Source organism: Crocuta crocuta, unplaced genomic scaffold (genome assembly GCF_008692635.1).
Source record: "Crocuta crocuta isolate KB4526 unplaced genomic scaffold, BGI_CrCroc_1.0 scaffold134, whole genome shotgun sequence".
Lineage (NCBI taxonomy): Eukaryota > Metazoa > Chordata > Mammalia > Carnivora > Hyaenidae > Crocuta > Crocuta crocuta.
Window position 1 is genome coordinate 2,813,740 of NW_027530183.1, and position 16,414 is coordinate 2,830,153.

The following is a 16,414-nucleotide window of genomic DNA, read 5'->3' on the forward strand; positions in this document are numbered from 1 at the left end:
AAATTTGTGAATGTTAGGAATGGTGAAATTATATTTGGAGGCAATTAGGCCTAAATTATCATTTCTAAGCATTTTAGAAAATGAAAAGTGATTTTCTTTTTTTTAATACTTATTTTTGAGAGAGACTGAGCAAGTAGAGGAAGAATAGAGAGAGAGAGAGACAGAGAATCCAAAGCAGGCTCCAGTGCAGAGCCCAACGGCAAGGCTCAAACTCACAAACTGTGAGATCATGACCTGAACTAAAGTTAGACATTTAACTGACTAAGCCACCCAGGTACCCCAAAGTGATTGTAATTCTAAGACACTACCTGTTTATTTAAAATGTTTTCTTTGAAAGAATTTTGAAAGCATTTTGAAATAAATAGTATTTAATAATAGAAGGTTCTAGAACATTTTTCTGTCCATTAAGTCTCCCTCATGTATAGCTGCCCTAGATGATATATTGTAGAAACACTGTAATAATCTTGGTGGCCACAATTTTTAATTGTGGGTTGTTTGTGATAAAGACATTACGTTAATCCCAACTGAGGAGATGAAGTTATTTTCTCAGTAATCAGTCTTAAGCTTCTCTGTGTGTAAATGAGGTACTTTAGGTGTTGGAGTTCCTAGTCTGAAACCAGTTATTCAGTGTAGCTTTAAATCTTGTGACTCATATTGCCCATAATCATAAAGGCATTAGTAATATGGCTTAAATACCAGATGGGCATACAGATTCTAGAAGATCACACTGTTCCTTGAATTCATTGCTCCGAGGGCCATTTGAAGCAAAGGTAATTACAAAGACATACAATGTAATCTGGACTGATTCTATTGCACTAAGTAAAAGAATGTTAAGATATTCTTGTGTTAGGTAATTTAATGATTTCTAGTAGGCCCACCTATCAAAAAAATTCAAGGGTTTGGATCCAAAAGGCAGAAAAACATAAAGGAGACACCTGAAAAAGAAGGAAAAGGGAGAGAAGTTGCCTAAATTCAGGCAAAGTAAAATAGCATCAAGATAAGTCATAGTTGAGTTTAAAATCCATCTAAATTCATTGAAGAGTGACTTTTATAAAGAGGTATACCTTGTTTCTGATGCTGGGTATGAGTCTTAATGAGAATATGATGAGTTTGATTTTTCTTTCAAAATTTAATTCTAGAGCACAGTGGTTGGGTTTGAAATTCATACGGTAAGTTAATTTGAATTAAATGTGATTTAAGACCATAAATATGTTTGCTTTCAGAATCTACTGGCCAAGAAAGGCCATACTGACTTGCTTTATTGAATTCACTCATATTGTGCTATTCTCTACCAACCCATTATGACTTACAAGATTCTTCTCTATCATTATCTTCTTGAGAAATTATAATTGTCAGTAACAGCATCCAGACTATGTAAAGATCTAGTAAGTCTCATGGGGGTAGAAGCTTAAGGTGGATTTATGTGTATATTATATAAGAAATCTCTTTGAGCCAGTGGTGATATGTCTTCAACACTAAGCAAGATACAACAGTGGTGTTGGAGATTGGTGGGTAGAGATTACAAATTCAAATAACTTCAGGGGCCAAACAAGTATGTTGAACTATAAGATTATAAGGAAGAGTATGAAGTGTATGCAATATTATGAGTCAGAGAATGCATGTCTTGTCTAAAGGCATTCAAAGTTTCTTAAAGCATGTTGTAGGCTTACAAAACCTGAATCGAGGCATAATTTAGCCTGACCACGACTGCAATACCTCTAACTAAACAGCCTATTTACAACAGGAATAGGACTTAGAAACAAACCAAAAATGATTTTCTAACCCTTTAATTCCAGACTCTTCCTTCAGAATGAAAGTTCTCCTCTTGGCTGGCCTTTTGAGCATTGCCACTGCTCTGCCCATCCCTGTGAGTACATCTCCTCCATATTCCACTCCATTTCCATTCCAGAGATAGTATTTCTGGGCTAGGAAGCATTTCCTGTATCTTTTCCTTTCACAGAAGAGAAAGCTAGAGTCCAAGGAAGTTACAGAATCAGGAATTTATCACCGTGCCTCAGCCCACTGGTCCTCCCAGTAAAAATCTCAGTTCCACATACCATCTGGAAACCATGTGACTTTGAGCAAGGAACTAACCCATGGCTTCCCGGTCTGTAAAATGAGTCATAAGAAATACCTCAGAGTAGTGCAAAGATGATAGAAATGGTTCCAGAGCACTTGAGTCCTAACTGGAAAATAGAAAGTTCTCAAATAAACGTAGCAAGCTAGAACTCAAACTCCACAGTGACCTAGGTCTTAGTTATACAGTTTGAATTGAGCTTCGTTTATAACGCCTTTACCCCAAACCATCTCATGATGACTGTAGCCATGCCTTCCACATCTATACAAATGAGATCTCTGAGTGTGATCTGTGTCAGTTACAGTCTGAATATGGAGGACACCAAGTAGACAAATCTTCTTTCCTGCACATTTTGTAACAAAGGAGGGAGATTTTCAAAGTGAGGGAGCTTTTTCAAACTTTGTTTGGGGATATAAAATTTAAATTTACATTTCTATATGCTCTTCACTTTGACCTTCTAAATGCTGAGAATGAAATTGAGGTCATTGTTGATTCAAAGATAAAGAGGCATGCAACATGTAATTACTCTTACGAAATGTAAATAAAAACATTATTTGGAAGTTAAAGGCCAAAAGTACACCTTCTAAATCACTGGGCAAAATTAATTCAATCTTTCCACATTGGATACTCAACTGCTTTTCATTTCAGAAGTGAAGGTACACCACTGACCAGTGTAATGCTCAACAGTGGCTTGTGACCTATTCTCAGCAAATCTGAATAATGTCTTGCTATATGTTGCTTTACCTTGTTGCTGTTGTTGTTTTACAAGCTTGAACAATTTGGAGGAAGTTCCAGTGGACAGGTAAACTTCTAGTTGTTTTTTCAAATCACATGTTCATCATTCTGAAAGTGTACAGTTGTCTGGAATGACTGACATCATGTCTCTTTTTTTCAGAGATTTGGCTTTTACCCACCACAAGGACCACCATTTTTTCCTCAGATCCTGTTTCCCCCACCTCCGCAACTACCCTTGGTAAACATGGGTTTGGGGAACCTCAAATTGAAAAAAAAGTTATTATTAGATGATATTAATTTTCAAATATGAGGCTTTACATGTTGCCAGGCATGAGCTATTCACACCCCTTCCCCCCAGAGCCTGTGGTAGAGTGTGACAAGGAACTCGCAAATTTCCCCCAAAATTTTTGGTGACTTCTTCCAATGTCTCTCGGTACTTGCCATCAAAAAGGTGGTTATACTGAATTCCTATGACTGTGATGAGCATAATTGCTCTTCATGAAGGAAATACTAACCTCTTTCCATAATATCCGTTCTTTTTCTAAATCATCTTGCTGCTTACTTAAAGGTTTTTTCCAACTCTCTTCCTCTCACAGGTCAAACAATATAATTATTTTGTTCTTTCTGTTGGATCCGCTCCAATCTTTCCTAATATCTAGATTCTTGGACATCTTTTAATAAAGGCCAGGACAGTGCTAAATATACAAATAGAACTTCCTTCACTCTGTATGTAATACTTACATTGGTACAGACAGCATTCATTCAGCTAATAATTACTGAGTGTCTATTGCATCATAGGGTCTATAGTGAGTGCTAGAAATACAAAACTTATAAGTTCAGTCTGATGATAAAAAGATTCATAAATCTAAAAATGCGTTTTGATAAGTACTTCTAGGTGCAAATACAAAGTTGACTTAGGCTGTGGGTCGAAGACTTCATTCACAGAGGAGACATTATCTGAGCCAGATCATGAGGAATGGGGATGGGGGTGCACTGCAGGCAGAGGGACAGCAACTGTATGCAATGGACCTGAGGACATGGCAGTTTGGGAGGAGAATGATCAGTACAATGAGGTTGCAACACAGATTGGAGACATGTTAAATTTGGACAGTATTTAAGCAATGATGCTTTGAAACTTCACACACATTTTAAAATAGCATCTGGCTTAACTTCCTGTCTACCACTTACTTTTAAAATAAAATGATTTTGCATAGTGTTATATCTAAATGTATAAGCACCTTCCTTTTGCTTGTATTTCATTTCAAATGGTTTATTCCTCAACTTTAAGTAGGCTTTTGGAAATTTGTCACTGAAGTTGAGGTCCTCAGTGAAAGTCTTTCCCTTCAATGTTTTCACATATCCTACTCGAATCCTAGCCACTAAATTTGAATACTTGCATCTATCATTAATTGCTAATCATTTTGGTTCTAGTCAAGGCTGGGAGCATTGTTTCTCTTTTATGCTGCTGCTGCTGCTGCTGTTGTTGTTTTAGCTGAAATCCAGTAAGATTTTTTTTTATTAATGAAAAATCCTGAAGTTTTAGTTTAGAATTAGATTGTAGGAGTCTCTGTTAACATCTTATGTAAATCTGTTGTGGCAACAAAGAATCCCTAGTATTTGAAATGGAAACTCTTCCTTCCACCAGATGGCAGAGTGGTATTAAAAAACAAAGATTAAACTACAGCAGACAAACTGGTAGATTTGCAAGAATTATCAAACACATCAAATAGATGCCTTTTGGCTTTAGATTTGACTGAGTCAAAATAAGCATACCTCTTGAGAGAAAGAAAATGATTTAAAATCCATTAGACTTGACAATAAACTATTTAAGAAAAAATAAATAAAAATAAATCCCTTAGAATCTAAGCTCCACCAGGTAGAAGTTGGGCTTGTTGAGAGCACAGAATTGCTCAATAAATACTGGATGGATGGATGGATGGAAGAGTAAGTTAAATTAATGAGGAAAAAAGCAAAAACAAAATTGTTTTATTCACAATTCACTTGTTTTCCCTCCTTTTTTGTAGATTCCAATTCCTTTCTCTTTCCCTTTTCCTTATGATCCAAATCAGGTAATTACAAAGTTTCCTTTAAGTATAAAATAGTGAATGATTTATAAAGCCCATTTCACCTCTAAATGCTTACATCTGCCAGTAATGAGAGAAAACTACATTCTTCTGAAATGGAATCTGTCCTAGAATCCTTTGAACTAGATTTAAGGTTATGGTCATATTACAAAAGGATTTCAATTTCATTTTTGACAGGATTTTGCTGGAGGGACAATTACATGATGAGATTGACTTAGAAACTAAAATATATGTTGTATATATTATGCCATATTAGAAATTTTAAAATGATAATCCTTACAATGATAGGGCATGACATTATTAAAGTTTACTTTCATAGGGGCGCCTGGGTGGCTCCGTCGGTTAAGCCTCTGACTTCGGCTCAGGTCATGATCTCACGGTTTGTGGGTTCGAGCCCTGTGTCGGGCTCTGTGCTGACAGCTAGCTCAGTGCCTGGAACCTGTTTCGGATTCTGTATCTTCCTCTCTCTCTTGACCCTCCCCTGCTCACGCTGTCTCTCTCTCTCTCACATTTAAAAAAATTTTTTTAAATAAAGTTTTCTTTCATAAAGAAGTGATCCTAAAATATAGTCTTTGCTCCAACCTAGTAAGCCTAAGTTTAATGTTCTTTCTGAGAAATCCCTGCTACGTTTGGAGACCACAGAAGAAAATGTGGACTATATCCTTCCAGAGATATTATTTTGAAGGGAGGGTGGGTACTTAAAAATATTAGTGAATATGAATCTTTACGCCATAATTTTAGAAATCTAAGAATTCTAAAAAGCATGTTTTCATTAATCAAGGTAATATAAAATGTATAACATAGAAAACATAGACAAAATGCTGAACTACAACTCCCTGATTATTTAATTGTATTTCCTTTATTCTAGGTCCTGACACTTAATGATCTTATAACGGTAAATATATATACCCTATTACTCTATAAAGTTCATAAATATATTACATTCAACTTCCCTTTATAAGACAGGCCAGCTCATCATGAAAATCTGTCCTTATTAGTGTAATTTATTTGGAAACAAAATAAATCACAGCTGTTAAATCCAAAGTCAAAAAACAATCTCAATTCATTTCTACATTCTACAAACAGTTCTACATTCATTATTCAATTGATACAAACTATAAATTGATACAACAACCTTTTCCATCACTGATGAGGGTGAAAGTGAAGAGTCAAAAGACTTAGACTTACAGAATCCATTGATTTTGGAGAAATGAACTTGATGATTTCTTCACTAATGAAGCATTAGCATAAACACATAATACATTAAAGATTATCAAAGCTAAGTTCCAATAGACAATGCTTTTTTTTTTGGCTGAAATGCACAAAACTCAACTTTTAAAGTTTTTTTTTTTTTAATTTATTTATTTCTAGGAGAGAGAGAGAGAGAGACAGTGTGAACAGTGGAGGGTCAGAGAGAGAGGGAGACACAGACTCTGAAACAGGCTCCAGGCTCTGAGCTGGCAGTCAGCACAGAGCCCGACACGGGGCTCAAACGCACGAACCACAAGATCATGACCTAAGCGAAAGTCGGACGCTCAACCGACTAAGCCACCCAGGCTCCCCACAACTCAACTTTTTAATAAGCCCCTTTATGGATAACAATAAGTTATTCAGAATATTAGCTCATGAAAGCAGAGGAAAAATACTTGAGTGGAGTTACAAAAGAAAACACTAAAAAATTCCATTTCTCTAAAAACGTACTTTTCATACTTAAACATTTTCAGAAATCAAGACAGATCTTAGATACATTTATTTTTTTTAATGTTTATTCATTTTTGAGAGAGAAACCAAGGTGGGGAGGGGCAGAGAGAGAGAGAGACAGAATCCTAAGCAGGCTCCAGGCTTCAAGCTGTCAGCACAAAGCCTGATGCAGGGCTTGAACCCATTAACCTGAGGTCATAACCTGAGCTGAAGTCGGATGCTTAACCGACTGAGCCACCCAGGCACCCTGAAAACAGATACATTTTCTAAGATCTCTTTTTTCCTTAAAAGGCTATCATTTAAAACGGTACATTTTACAACTGATGGTATCTTAGAATCAGGGACATGCAGTATTTTGTAAAAATATCTGAAAATTAAGCCTAAATCATTTGTGTGCCAGAGAAAAAATTTTTCAGGATCTGAGACTATTTAAAGCCAGCCACCTTGAGAAATAGTTAAGTGTCCCAAAACCTTGAGCTCAAACAGCTTCTGTGTCGAATCAATAAGAACCTAAGTTTCTTGAGTTCAAGTGCTAGTGTTCTTCCCATAATCCACTACGTATAAGCAACATTACAGTCCATTTCCAAATGGCAGACAATAAAAATTCTAGCATATTTCTACCCAAAAATGTTTTAGGAAACTGTCTGCAATTATTAATCATTAATAATTACAAAATTGGAAAGTTTACCTTTACATCAAAACATGCAGAAAGCACTGGCCTATGGTTGGAAAGCCTAGATTCAAATCTTTCTTAGATTATAATTTCTCTCTAGATTTAATCTCTTTTAAAATTAAAGTAGCTGCATGACCCTGGGTAAAGGTATCATTGTACCTCCCAGGTCTCTTCCAGTGTAAATACGGACTCCTCAGATACAGGACTCATTCACATCATCAGATCTGAACACTTAATACCTATTTATCCTTTTTTGGAACTTTTTTAAAAGTGCTGTTGGCCACAACCTATCCTGGAAAGAATTCTGACAGAATAACTTCTATAACTGCCATACCTTCATAGCCATAATTTTTTTTCTCCCAGCGGTCCTAGTTAAGTCAGAAAGCAGAAGAGACACACTAAGGAAACAAACACTGCCGTGGGTATTGTTCTTGCCTAAGCAAACACCGGGAGAGCGTTTAGCTTACATATTCTTGCATACATACTGGGATGGACAGCTCTACAAATATGGAGGGATTTGTTTTCTTTCACTGGTCAACTCCTTGAGCAAGCTGCCAGTCTGTACAGAAGGACCCATGGAAACTACAAAGCAATACTTTTTCCAGTGAAACTGCTTGTGTAAGCACACTCTTGTAGCAAAGTGTTTATAGTTGTCCTAAAATTTTGGGTGAAGTATCATTCACATAGGGAATTTTCATACTTCAAGAAACCTAACACTTGCATGGATATGTACACAGTGAGTTTCCTAACCATTCACGTCAAGTTCTTATCCTTCAGAAACCGTAAAGACAATAAAATATTTCTGTGCATTAAGGGAACTTAAATCTAGATATTGCATATTCAATTTACAATCTTACATCATGTAAATAAAATTAAATAAAATGGAATTAATTTTTCAATAAAACAAAGATTTTCATATAGAAAATCTAGCTTATATGTGTGCTAAGTTACAAATAAGTTAAAAAAATAAGCCCATTGACAGCACTAGCATTGATCGATTTTTCTTCTTTTACAGTTAATCACTTTTATTTTGAACAACCTCGGGGTAAGTTCATATTAATTTTTAAGCTATTGTAAACTATAAACCTATTTAATGGACTGAGGGTAATATCTTATTTTTTTTTTAATCTTTTAGGGCTTCTTTGGGGTAAGACTTTATTTCTATGATTATATTGATAAAAAACATGTGACATTTAATATCAGGAAAGGTAAGAATAACTCTCCTAAAGTATAAAAACATGGCAGAATCAAACCCAACTGACTCACCTAAATTAGAGCTTTTAAGTTATAAACTCTAAACAATTAGATAATTTCTGCAGGTCTAAAAAGGTATTCTTTTCATATGGCCATGGTATTTGACAAAATTTCAGCCTACAAAAATATATGCAATATTAGGTGAAGAAATTTCAAACAGTAAATTTTACCTTAATCTTCTTTTTATGTTATGGACAATTCATAGTAAACAAACAAACAAAAAAGCCTGCTGTGAAACTACCAAATCTAGAAATGGCCTGATTTAAGGCAAGGCAAAACATCTCTTTAACCCCAAAGCATCAGCTTGCTGGATGGAGAGGCTACAAATCATGAGACTTCTACTTTGATTCTCATCCAAGTTTGTTCTCATTTTAAAATATATACAAAAGATAAGCTTTGCACAGTGGCAGTATCATAGCCAAGGAGATGTATCCAAGGCACAATTATTGCTAATTGAAAATATATACAAAAGATAGATATGCTCTTTTTAAATATCTGAATTAATGGCAATCAAAATTACATATGGTATGTATTTATTTTAATCTACCTTGAGAGAAGCTAATCAGTCAAAATATTCTCAGCACCAATTTTGAGAAAGAAATTGGATTTCACCCACTTCTTCCTTCTTATATATTTCATTGCCCCCAAATGCTTATTTAGTATTTCTGACCACTCCAGATGCTCTTATCAGGCCATCAAAGGCCAAGGAGGAGAAGCTAAGTGCTTTGTTGCAGAAAAACCCAGCAGAGGATTCAATTTATCAGCATTTAAGGTGTAACAGGACCATGTTATTTTCCATCTGCCAATACACATGATTATATAAATACTAACCCATCAGCAATAAAATAACCATAAGATGGGAGACGTGAGTGGAAACAAGAAATTATGGCAAGAATACCTTCATGTAATAACTATAATCTGTATTGTTTATTTTGACAGAGATAATTCTCTCCCTCCTAGGTCAGAAGTTATATACTAAGGTTAGTAAAATCTCCAAATATCTTTCAAGCGCTACTATATAGTTTAAAAAAAATTTTATCTTGGGAGTTTAATAGTCTCAGGTTACGTCCATATTGATATATTAATAGTATGATTAAAAGTGTACTGATGAAAGCAGTAACTAGCCTACTTAAATTATAAATGCTTTCTTCAAAGGATGTATTTTTAAATCAGTTTACTTATTGAAACCTCACAAATACGTTTAAAAAAAATAAGACCAACCACCATTTCTTATACTGTAAGAAAATATAAGCATTTAACTTCTAAAAGTGGTTGGAATTTTCAAGCGCCCTATTTAGCGACCAAATATTCAGGTTTTAGATTGTTACGGGCTTACTATGCACGTTTAGCATATGCTTCCATTTGAGTTTTAAATGCTGGCAAAAGTTCCAGAACACCTGCTAGCAAGACAAACACGATTGCCACCACATATTGCTGCCACATATCCTTAGGTTCAGATATTATCAAATCAATTCTCTTTGGGCTCAAATTATGCAAACACTTGCAATGATGCTAGTTAAATCAGCTGTGGCCTTAAAGTCAAGTCATAAACCATTAACTGTATTACTGTGGATAACATGAGTACTGTTTAAATAATATATAATCTTCCAAACTGCATACTTAAAGCAACAAACCATCAAAGCTTCATGACCTTAGTAGGAAGTACAATACAGGATAGGTTTTGGAACCAGGCAGACCAGGATTCAAATCCCAGCTATGTCCCTTACTGAATAACCTTGAGACAATCTTTAGAAGTATCATTTTCATCTGTGAAATGGAAATAATACCACCTAACTTCACGAGATTGTTGTGAGGATTGAGTGATATAATGTAAATACTCAGTAAATGGTATCTGTTATTACTATTTTACTAAGTCTCCTTTAGACAAAAAGTATTCTGAGAGTATTCTTCCTTATACCAAATGATAAGAAAAGCAAATATGGAGGCAATATCACCTAGTGATATAGGAGCAAATATTCCTCCAGAAATGTCTTCAACTAAAATTTTAATCTGGTTTTTCTTATTATAGATGATGCTGGATATTTATAACACTTATCAGAAGATTATCTACTTCTACCTATAGTAGTTTTATAATTCTGCATACTTTAGAAATGTTCCAGAGTAAACTCTAAAATGCCATGAATAATTCATTATTAACAGACCATGTGCTTTAATCATTCTTTAAATAAAATATTAATATTACCTAATATCTTTTCTAATGTCAATTTAAATGTTTCAACACTATTAGATATGAGTAAATGTTGACCTTCAGGGAATTGCTCAAGCTTTCTCAATAGCTTTTGTAAGTAGCTTTAAAGAACTCTATTCAGTGCCAGGAAAAAGCAGTCTCTTCCTGCCAAACAGTACAAGTAGAACTCAACTCTTTGATTCTGGGAGAAGGTCATCCTACCCCTCAACTAATGAGCAGGTCATCCTGGTCAAGTGCAAGTCCCTTATTACATACCAGGGACCAGGAATTTATAGATTTTAGAAAATTAATACCATACTTAAACCTTATAATTCTTCCAGAAAGGTCTGAAACAGCATCCAGAAATCAAATGTTCTAAATGTTTCTCAGCAAACCTTAAGTCGCACTAATGAGAAAAAAGCTTCCTGTAAGTTTAGATCAGGTTTACCACCAAAGTAAAAGTAGTTTTGATACTAATTTAGCAGGGGTTGGGGTGACTTTTGATTTCCATAAGCCAAAGTTCTATTCTCAAGCTACAGAATAAGCCTAATACTTTTTTCAAATAGGTGAAGAAAAGGAAACAACCATGTCTCAGATGCCCCATCTGTAGTCCAGCTAGAATGAAGATGAAATTATGATGGTCCCTACTTGAGGTTGACAGGAGTAAATACCATGGGACTTTCCCAATAAATATCTTAGCCAGAATGTGTTACACATGCCCACTAAGACAAGTATTTTCCTTCCTCTTCCCTTGTTCCAAAAGCACCCAGAGCATCAACAACTACTTCCTTTCTTAACATTCCCTTCCTAACAAAAAATATGTTTAACTCTCAAAGACCTCCCTCTATCTCTGTCTCATTTCACTCCTTTCTGAACATCTATATGTATTTTTATTTTTTTATTTTTTTTACTTTTTAGAGAGGGAGACCATGAGTGGAGGAGAAAGGCTCCCAAGCTGGCTCCATGCTGAGTGTGGAGCCCAACACAGGGCTCAACCTCACAACCCTGGGATCATGACCTCAGCCAAAATCAAGAGTTGGACACAACCAACTGAGCCACCCAGGTGCCCCTGAACACCTATTTTTAATTCATTTATGACACATGCAGTAACAGTAGAGTGAAACACATCCATTTAAATTAGTTTCCTGGACATGTATTTAAATTCAGAATTTTTGAAAATGAGAACATGAGTGGTTGTTCATTGATCTTGATCTTTATTAACTAAAAGAGTGACTGAAATTTCCTCAAAAAACTGACGACTCTGAAGTCAAAACATAAGGTTTCCATTTTTGGAATCAGCTTCAACAAGATCACATAAAGCAAACTATGAAGCAAATAACTTAGAGATCGGTGAGATTAGACAGTGGCAGAGCTCTCCTAAAGGAGCCCAATATGGCAGGGACATCCTGCAGACCCTAGATCAACAGGGAAAAAAGAAAACAACTGACAAATAAGAACTAGATGGAAAGCAGAAGTTATGGCTGACCTTAAACTTATCTTTATTCAGATTATGATTCTTCAAAGAACATCAGCTGTTTAGATTTGGTTTAAACCATGCTTAAATAGAATACATACAAAATATGTTGCTTATGTTTCTTTTGACTGGAAAGCAGAACATTATATGTTGCATTTCACCGTTTTTACTAATTTTATTCTGATGAAAACCTTTGAAAAGCAAACCATTTTGAAAGTGAATAAAATAATTTCCAAGTGACCGACCCTGCCCTCTGCCCCCCCCACCCCCGCCACTGATCTCTCCTATGAGCTGTTGTGCCACCTTCCTTTCAGCATGTGCTCCTCTGCTGGCCTGTGGCTGACACAGAGATGCGGCTACAACCCGCCACACTCAGCGTCAGAGTCCTCACTCCAGTGTGCATCTCGTTTCTCTGCCACAAGTTTGATGAATTGAGAGTGACTGGCATAAAGCTGGAGTTGATCACTGATGTCCACCCATTTCACTTTTCCAGCATCATCTCCAGCTTCTAGGGTAAGGTTATCCATTATCTCGCCTATTACCAAAGCAAAAACATCACCAAGAAAAAGTAATTCATGTATGTCCTTTTCAACATAACTCTGTAGCTTCAAGTATTCTTACTGTAAACAATCTTAAATCATTAGGTGGCTCAGGGAATTAAAAACTAGAAGGCTCCAAATTTTCCAAAGGCCCAAATTTTAACCACACTTCCTAAATTTTAAGCAGAGGCACCAGTAAGGTAGCTTTTCTCTTTAAAAAGTAAGAATATTAGGGGCACCTGGGTGGCTCAGTCGGTTAAGCATCCTACTTTGGCTCAGGTCATGATCTCACAGTTCATGAGTTTGAGCCCCATGTTGGGCTCTGTGCTGACAGCTCAGAGCCTGGAGCCTGCTTTGGATTCCGTGTCTCCCTCTCTTTGCTCTCCCCTATCCCCTCCCACACACTGTCTCTGTCTCTTAAAAATAAACATTAAAAAAATTAATTTACAAAAGGTAAGAATATTAGCCTTAAAAAAAAAAAGAGTTCATATTAAATGAGTATGAAAACTTAGATCAAAATAAGTTCTAGAGAGACTGGAGATTTAAATGTAAAAAATAAAACAATTATTGGCAACTCATTTTACACTCTTAAGTAGACCTTTCTAAAATAAGCATGGGGGTGCCTGGGCAGGTAAGTGTCAGGTAAGTGTCTGACTCTTAATTTTAGCTCAGGTCATGATCTCCTGGTTCACTGACAGTGCAGACAATTCTCTTTCCAGCCAACCCCACCCCCACTCGTGCTCTCTGTCCCTCCTTCCCTTTTTCAAAATAAATAAATTAAGTAAAATAAGCAGGACACCAAATCAGAAACCATAAATGAAAATATTTACAAAGAAATATATTTATTAAAATATTTATCAAAAAAATTAAAATAAAGCTCTCAGTCACTGTTGGGAATGTTAATGGCCTATTTCTGTACTCCAGTTTGGCAGTGCTTATTAAGAACTTTTAAAAAAGCAAATGCTGGGGCACCTGGAGGCTCAGTCAGTTAAGCAGCCAACTCTTGATTTTGGCTCAGGTCATGATTCCATAGTCGTAGGAATCATGCTGAGATTCCTCATTGGGCTCCATGCTGAGAATGGAACCTGCTAGAGATCCTCTTGCTCTTGCTCTCGCTGCCCCTCTCCCCCTGCTCTGATTCTCTTTCTAAAAGAAAAAAAAAGGAGCACATGGGTGGCTCAGTCAGTTAAGCATCCGACTCTTGGTGTTGGCTCTGGTCATGATCTCAGTTTGCTAACAGTATGGAGCCTGCTTGGGATTCTCTCTCCCTCTCTCCTGCGTGTACTCTCGCTTCTCTCTCTGTCTCTTTAGAGAAAAAACTAATAATAAACTTTAAAGAAAAAATAATAAACTTAAAGAAAAAAAGTTGCTCTTTCATGAGCACTCATTCCATAAATACCAAAGTGTCTCTTATCAAGTCAGTCTAATAAACGTAAGTTTACCTGTTTCATCATGGTAGTTCACAGCTTCTGTCTCCATCCATGCATTATCAGTATTTCGAGGATCATCAACATATCCTTTATATATCTATTTTTAAAAGGAAACAGAGGAAAAAGGCATACAGTGAAACACGAATGGGCGGAGCAGACGCATGCTACATCAGAAATGTAAATATCCTATTACAAAACAATGTGCGTATAATTCACTTAACTGTACAGTATAAAGTTAAGATGGGATATTATATGTTACGTATTTTTTACTACAATAAGAAAAAAGTGCCAACCTAAAATCGTCAGTAGGCAATAATTAAACATTTATTTATGATCAAAGAACTGCAATTCAGGGTACACAGATTTGGGTAGCAACCCAGTGTCCCACTAGGGAGCAAAGTCAGAGGATTTTTAAAAAGATAGAAGGAGAATGCTTATATAAGTTGTTTACAAAGAATTTTGATTGGCAATGCTACAGAAAACTAGTCTTGGGTGAATATAATTGGTTGCTAAGATTATCACCAAGAAAGTCCCTCTTGTAGCAAGTCGCAGGTGTTTGTGTAGAGTCTTTAGAGTATTTGCGGTTTAGCCCAGTTTAAAAGATGAGGGCCCCACCTGGTGAGGAAGTGCATATGGCCCACCTCCCTAAAGGCCTCTCAGCTCCATTTTAAAACCCCTTGACGTAAGTGACTCTGTATTTCACCTTTCATAAATGTAAGTATCACAGAAACTTTCATGTAGCATTCCACAGGCCTGTTTTAAATTTCCTACAAGTATTCTCAAGGTCAGCTTTAAAATTCACAAAACCCTCAACTCCTCAGACTCTAATTTCATAATCTGAGAATAGTCATATTTAGGCCATAGGACTTTTTAAAAGGCTCTATTAGTATTTTTCTGTTTATAATTTCCATGATTATAGTTTCAGACATACAAAGATACATTCTTTTAGTTAAAAAGAGAAGATCTATAAATAAATTTAGTAAAGACTAATATTTAAGCTATTAATACAGAGAAAGATTTGGATCTAGCCATCTAACACAAATGTGGCCCCAAAAGACTGAACATAAATAAGAAATTCTAATTCTAGAAAGAAAACTAAGCAATTCAAACAAAAGCCAGCAAAGAAGACAAGAAACTCTCTTTTCATTATCAGTACATATATCCCTTATAAGGCAACTTTTTTTTAATCACAAAGGGGATGTAGACAAAACATAAGACTTAAATGGTTACAACCAGAAAATCTCTGAATAACATAATTTAAAACGTAAATGTTCTCTCAAAAGAGCTAAATTCATGTAAATTTTTTTAAAAGGCTTCTGGATGGATGGGTGAGCTCAGTGTCACTTTAGCTAACATCTAGTCTAAAGACAAACTAAGAAGAAAAGTGTATTCTAATACATGTAACTGACCTAAAGTTGGACTACAAAACCTTAAGTAGAAATCTATTTACAGTGAAGATCTACTATAATTTGCTTTTATGCATATGTATTTCAAATATGCAAGTAATTCACTCTATTCGGAGAATAATCTATCAGATTTCCAGGTGAACTTTTATGGAATTTTCACTAATCCATGAGGCTAAATCCTTCATAGGAACCAGCACTTCTTACCACGAGATGTTCCTGGCTGAAGAGTTTGTGTAACTGTTCCTCTAATTCTCTCTTTTCTGCACTGGATTTCTGTAAGGAGTTGAGAGCTTCCTCACCAAATTCTCTTTTCAGTGTAGCACTAATCTTCTCTCCTGGATCCACCATCCCCTAATAGCCACATTATTATTAAAAAAAAAAAAAAAAAAAAAAAAAAAAGAAAGAAAGAAAAAAGTAAAAAGCTTTCATTCATTCAACAAATATTTACTGGGTGATGCAGTCGACATTTCATTATTCTACCTGGCCATCATGATCCCCATTCTTCTGTGATATCTTCTTCTCTAAACCATTTGATTCTAGAAGTAGCCAATCACAGAATCTCAGGTATTTGACTACCGTAATTTGTCCAAGGTTAGCCAATGGTAAACTGAGCTAATCAGACTCCTTTCCTGGTATCTTCCAAACTCAAGCTAAGGAAGGAAGGCCTGGAGGCAAGAAAGAATATAGCAAGCTGATACTTCCCCGTTGTTTATTCCATTCCAGCCACACTGACCTCCTGAATGTGTATAGGACAAACCCCCACTTTAAGGCCTTTGCACCTGCTATTACTTGTGTCCAACATGCTTTTCCCTAGATACCCACATGCATCATTCATTCACCTTCGTCTAATCTT

General features: G+C 35.8%; 2 protein-coding genes and 1 non-coding gene across 5 annotated transcripts in view; 2 read left to right on the plus strand and 1 right to left on the minus strand.

Annotated features, from left to right (window-relative positions):
* Positions 1-1,800: 1,800 nt before the first annotated feature.
* Positions 1,801-9,302, plus strand: SCPPPQ1 (secretory calcium-binding phosphoprotein proline-glutamine rich 1). Its single transcript, XM_077765182.1, has 8 exons — positions 1,801-1,867; positions 2,847-2,879; positions 2,973-3,050; positions 4,837-4,881; positions 5,765-5,791; positions 8,286-8,315; positions 8,406-8,417; positions 9,216-9,302. Exons 1-8 carry the CDS (start codon positions 1,811-1,813, stop codon positions 9,300-9,302), a joined length of 369 nt encoding a protein of 122 aa, XP_077621308.1. The 5' UTR covers positions 1,801-1,810.
* LOC144232349 (U4 spliceosomal RNA) lies at positions 8,917-9,050 on the plus strand. The gene has a single exon (XR_013335372.1). It is a non-coding gene; the product is annotated as a U4 spliceosomal RNA (small nuclear RNA).
* Positions 9,303-12,187: 2,885 nt separating the features above from the next.
* NUDT9 (nudix hydrolase 9) overlaps positions 12,188-16,414 on the minus strand; it is a 46,094-nt gene continuing 41,867 nt past the window's right edge. For all 3 annotated transcript variants that reach the window (XM_077765134.1, XM_077765132.1, XM_077765133.1), the window contains exons 6-8: positions 15,766-15,912; positions 14,168-14,252; positions 12,188-12,721 (exon numbers count right to left, since the gene is read on the minus strand). In XM_077765134.1, the coding sequence (XP_077621260.1) occupies positions 12,543-12,721; positions 14,168-14,252; positions 15,766-15,912 (411 nt within the window). In that variant the 3' untranslated portion in view covers positions 12,188-12,542. The remainder of the gene's footprint in view (positions 12,722-14,167; positions 14,253-15,765; positions 15,913-16,414) is intronic.

Coding starts and splice junctions, on each gene's coding strand:
- SCPPPQ1 (XM_077765182.1), top strand. CDS start 1,811: ATGAAAGTTCTCCTCTTGGCTGGCCTTTTGAGCATTGCCACTGCTCTG. Junction 1,868..2,846: donor CCACTGCTCTGCCCATCCCT/GTGAGTACATCT, acceptor TTGTTTTACAAG/CTTGAACAATTTGGAGGAAG. Junction 2,880..2,972: donor GAGGAAGTTCCAGTGGACAG/GTAAACTTCTAG, acceptor TCTTTTTTTCAG/AGATTTGGCTTTTACCCACC.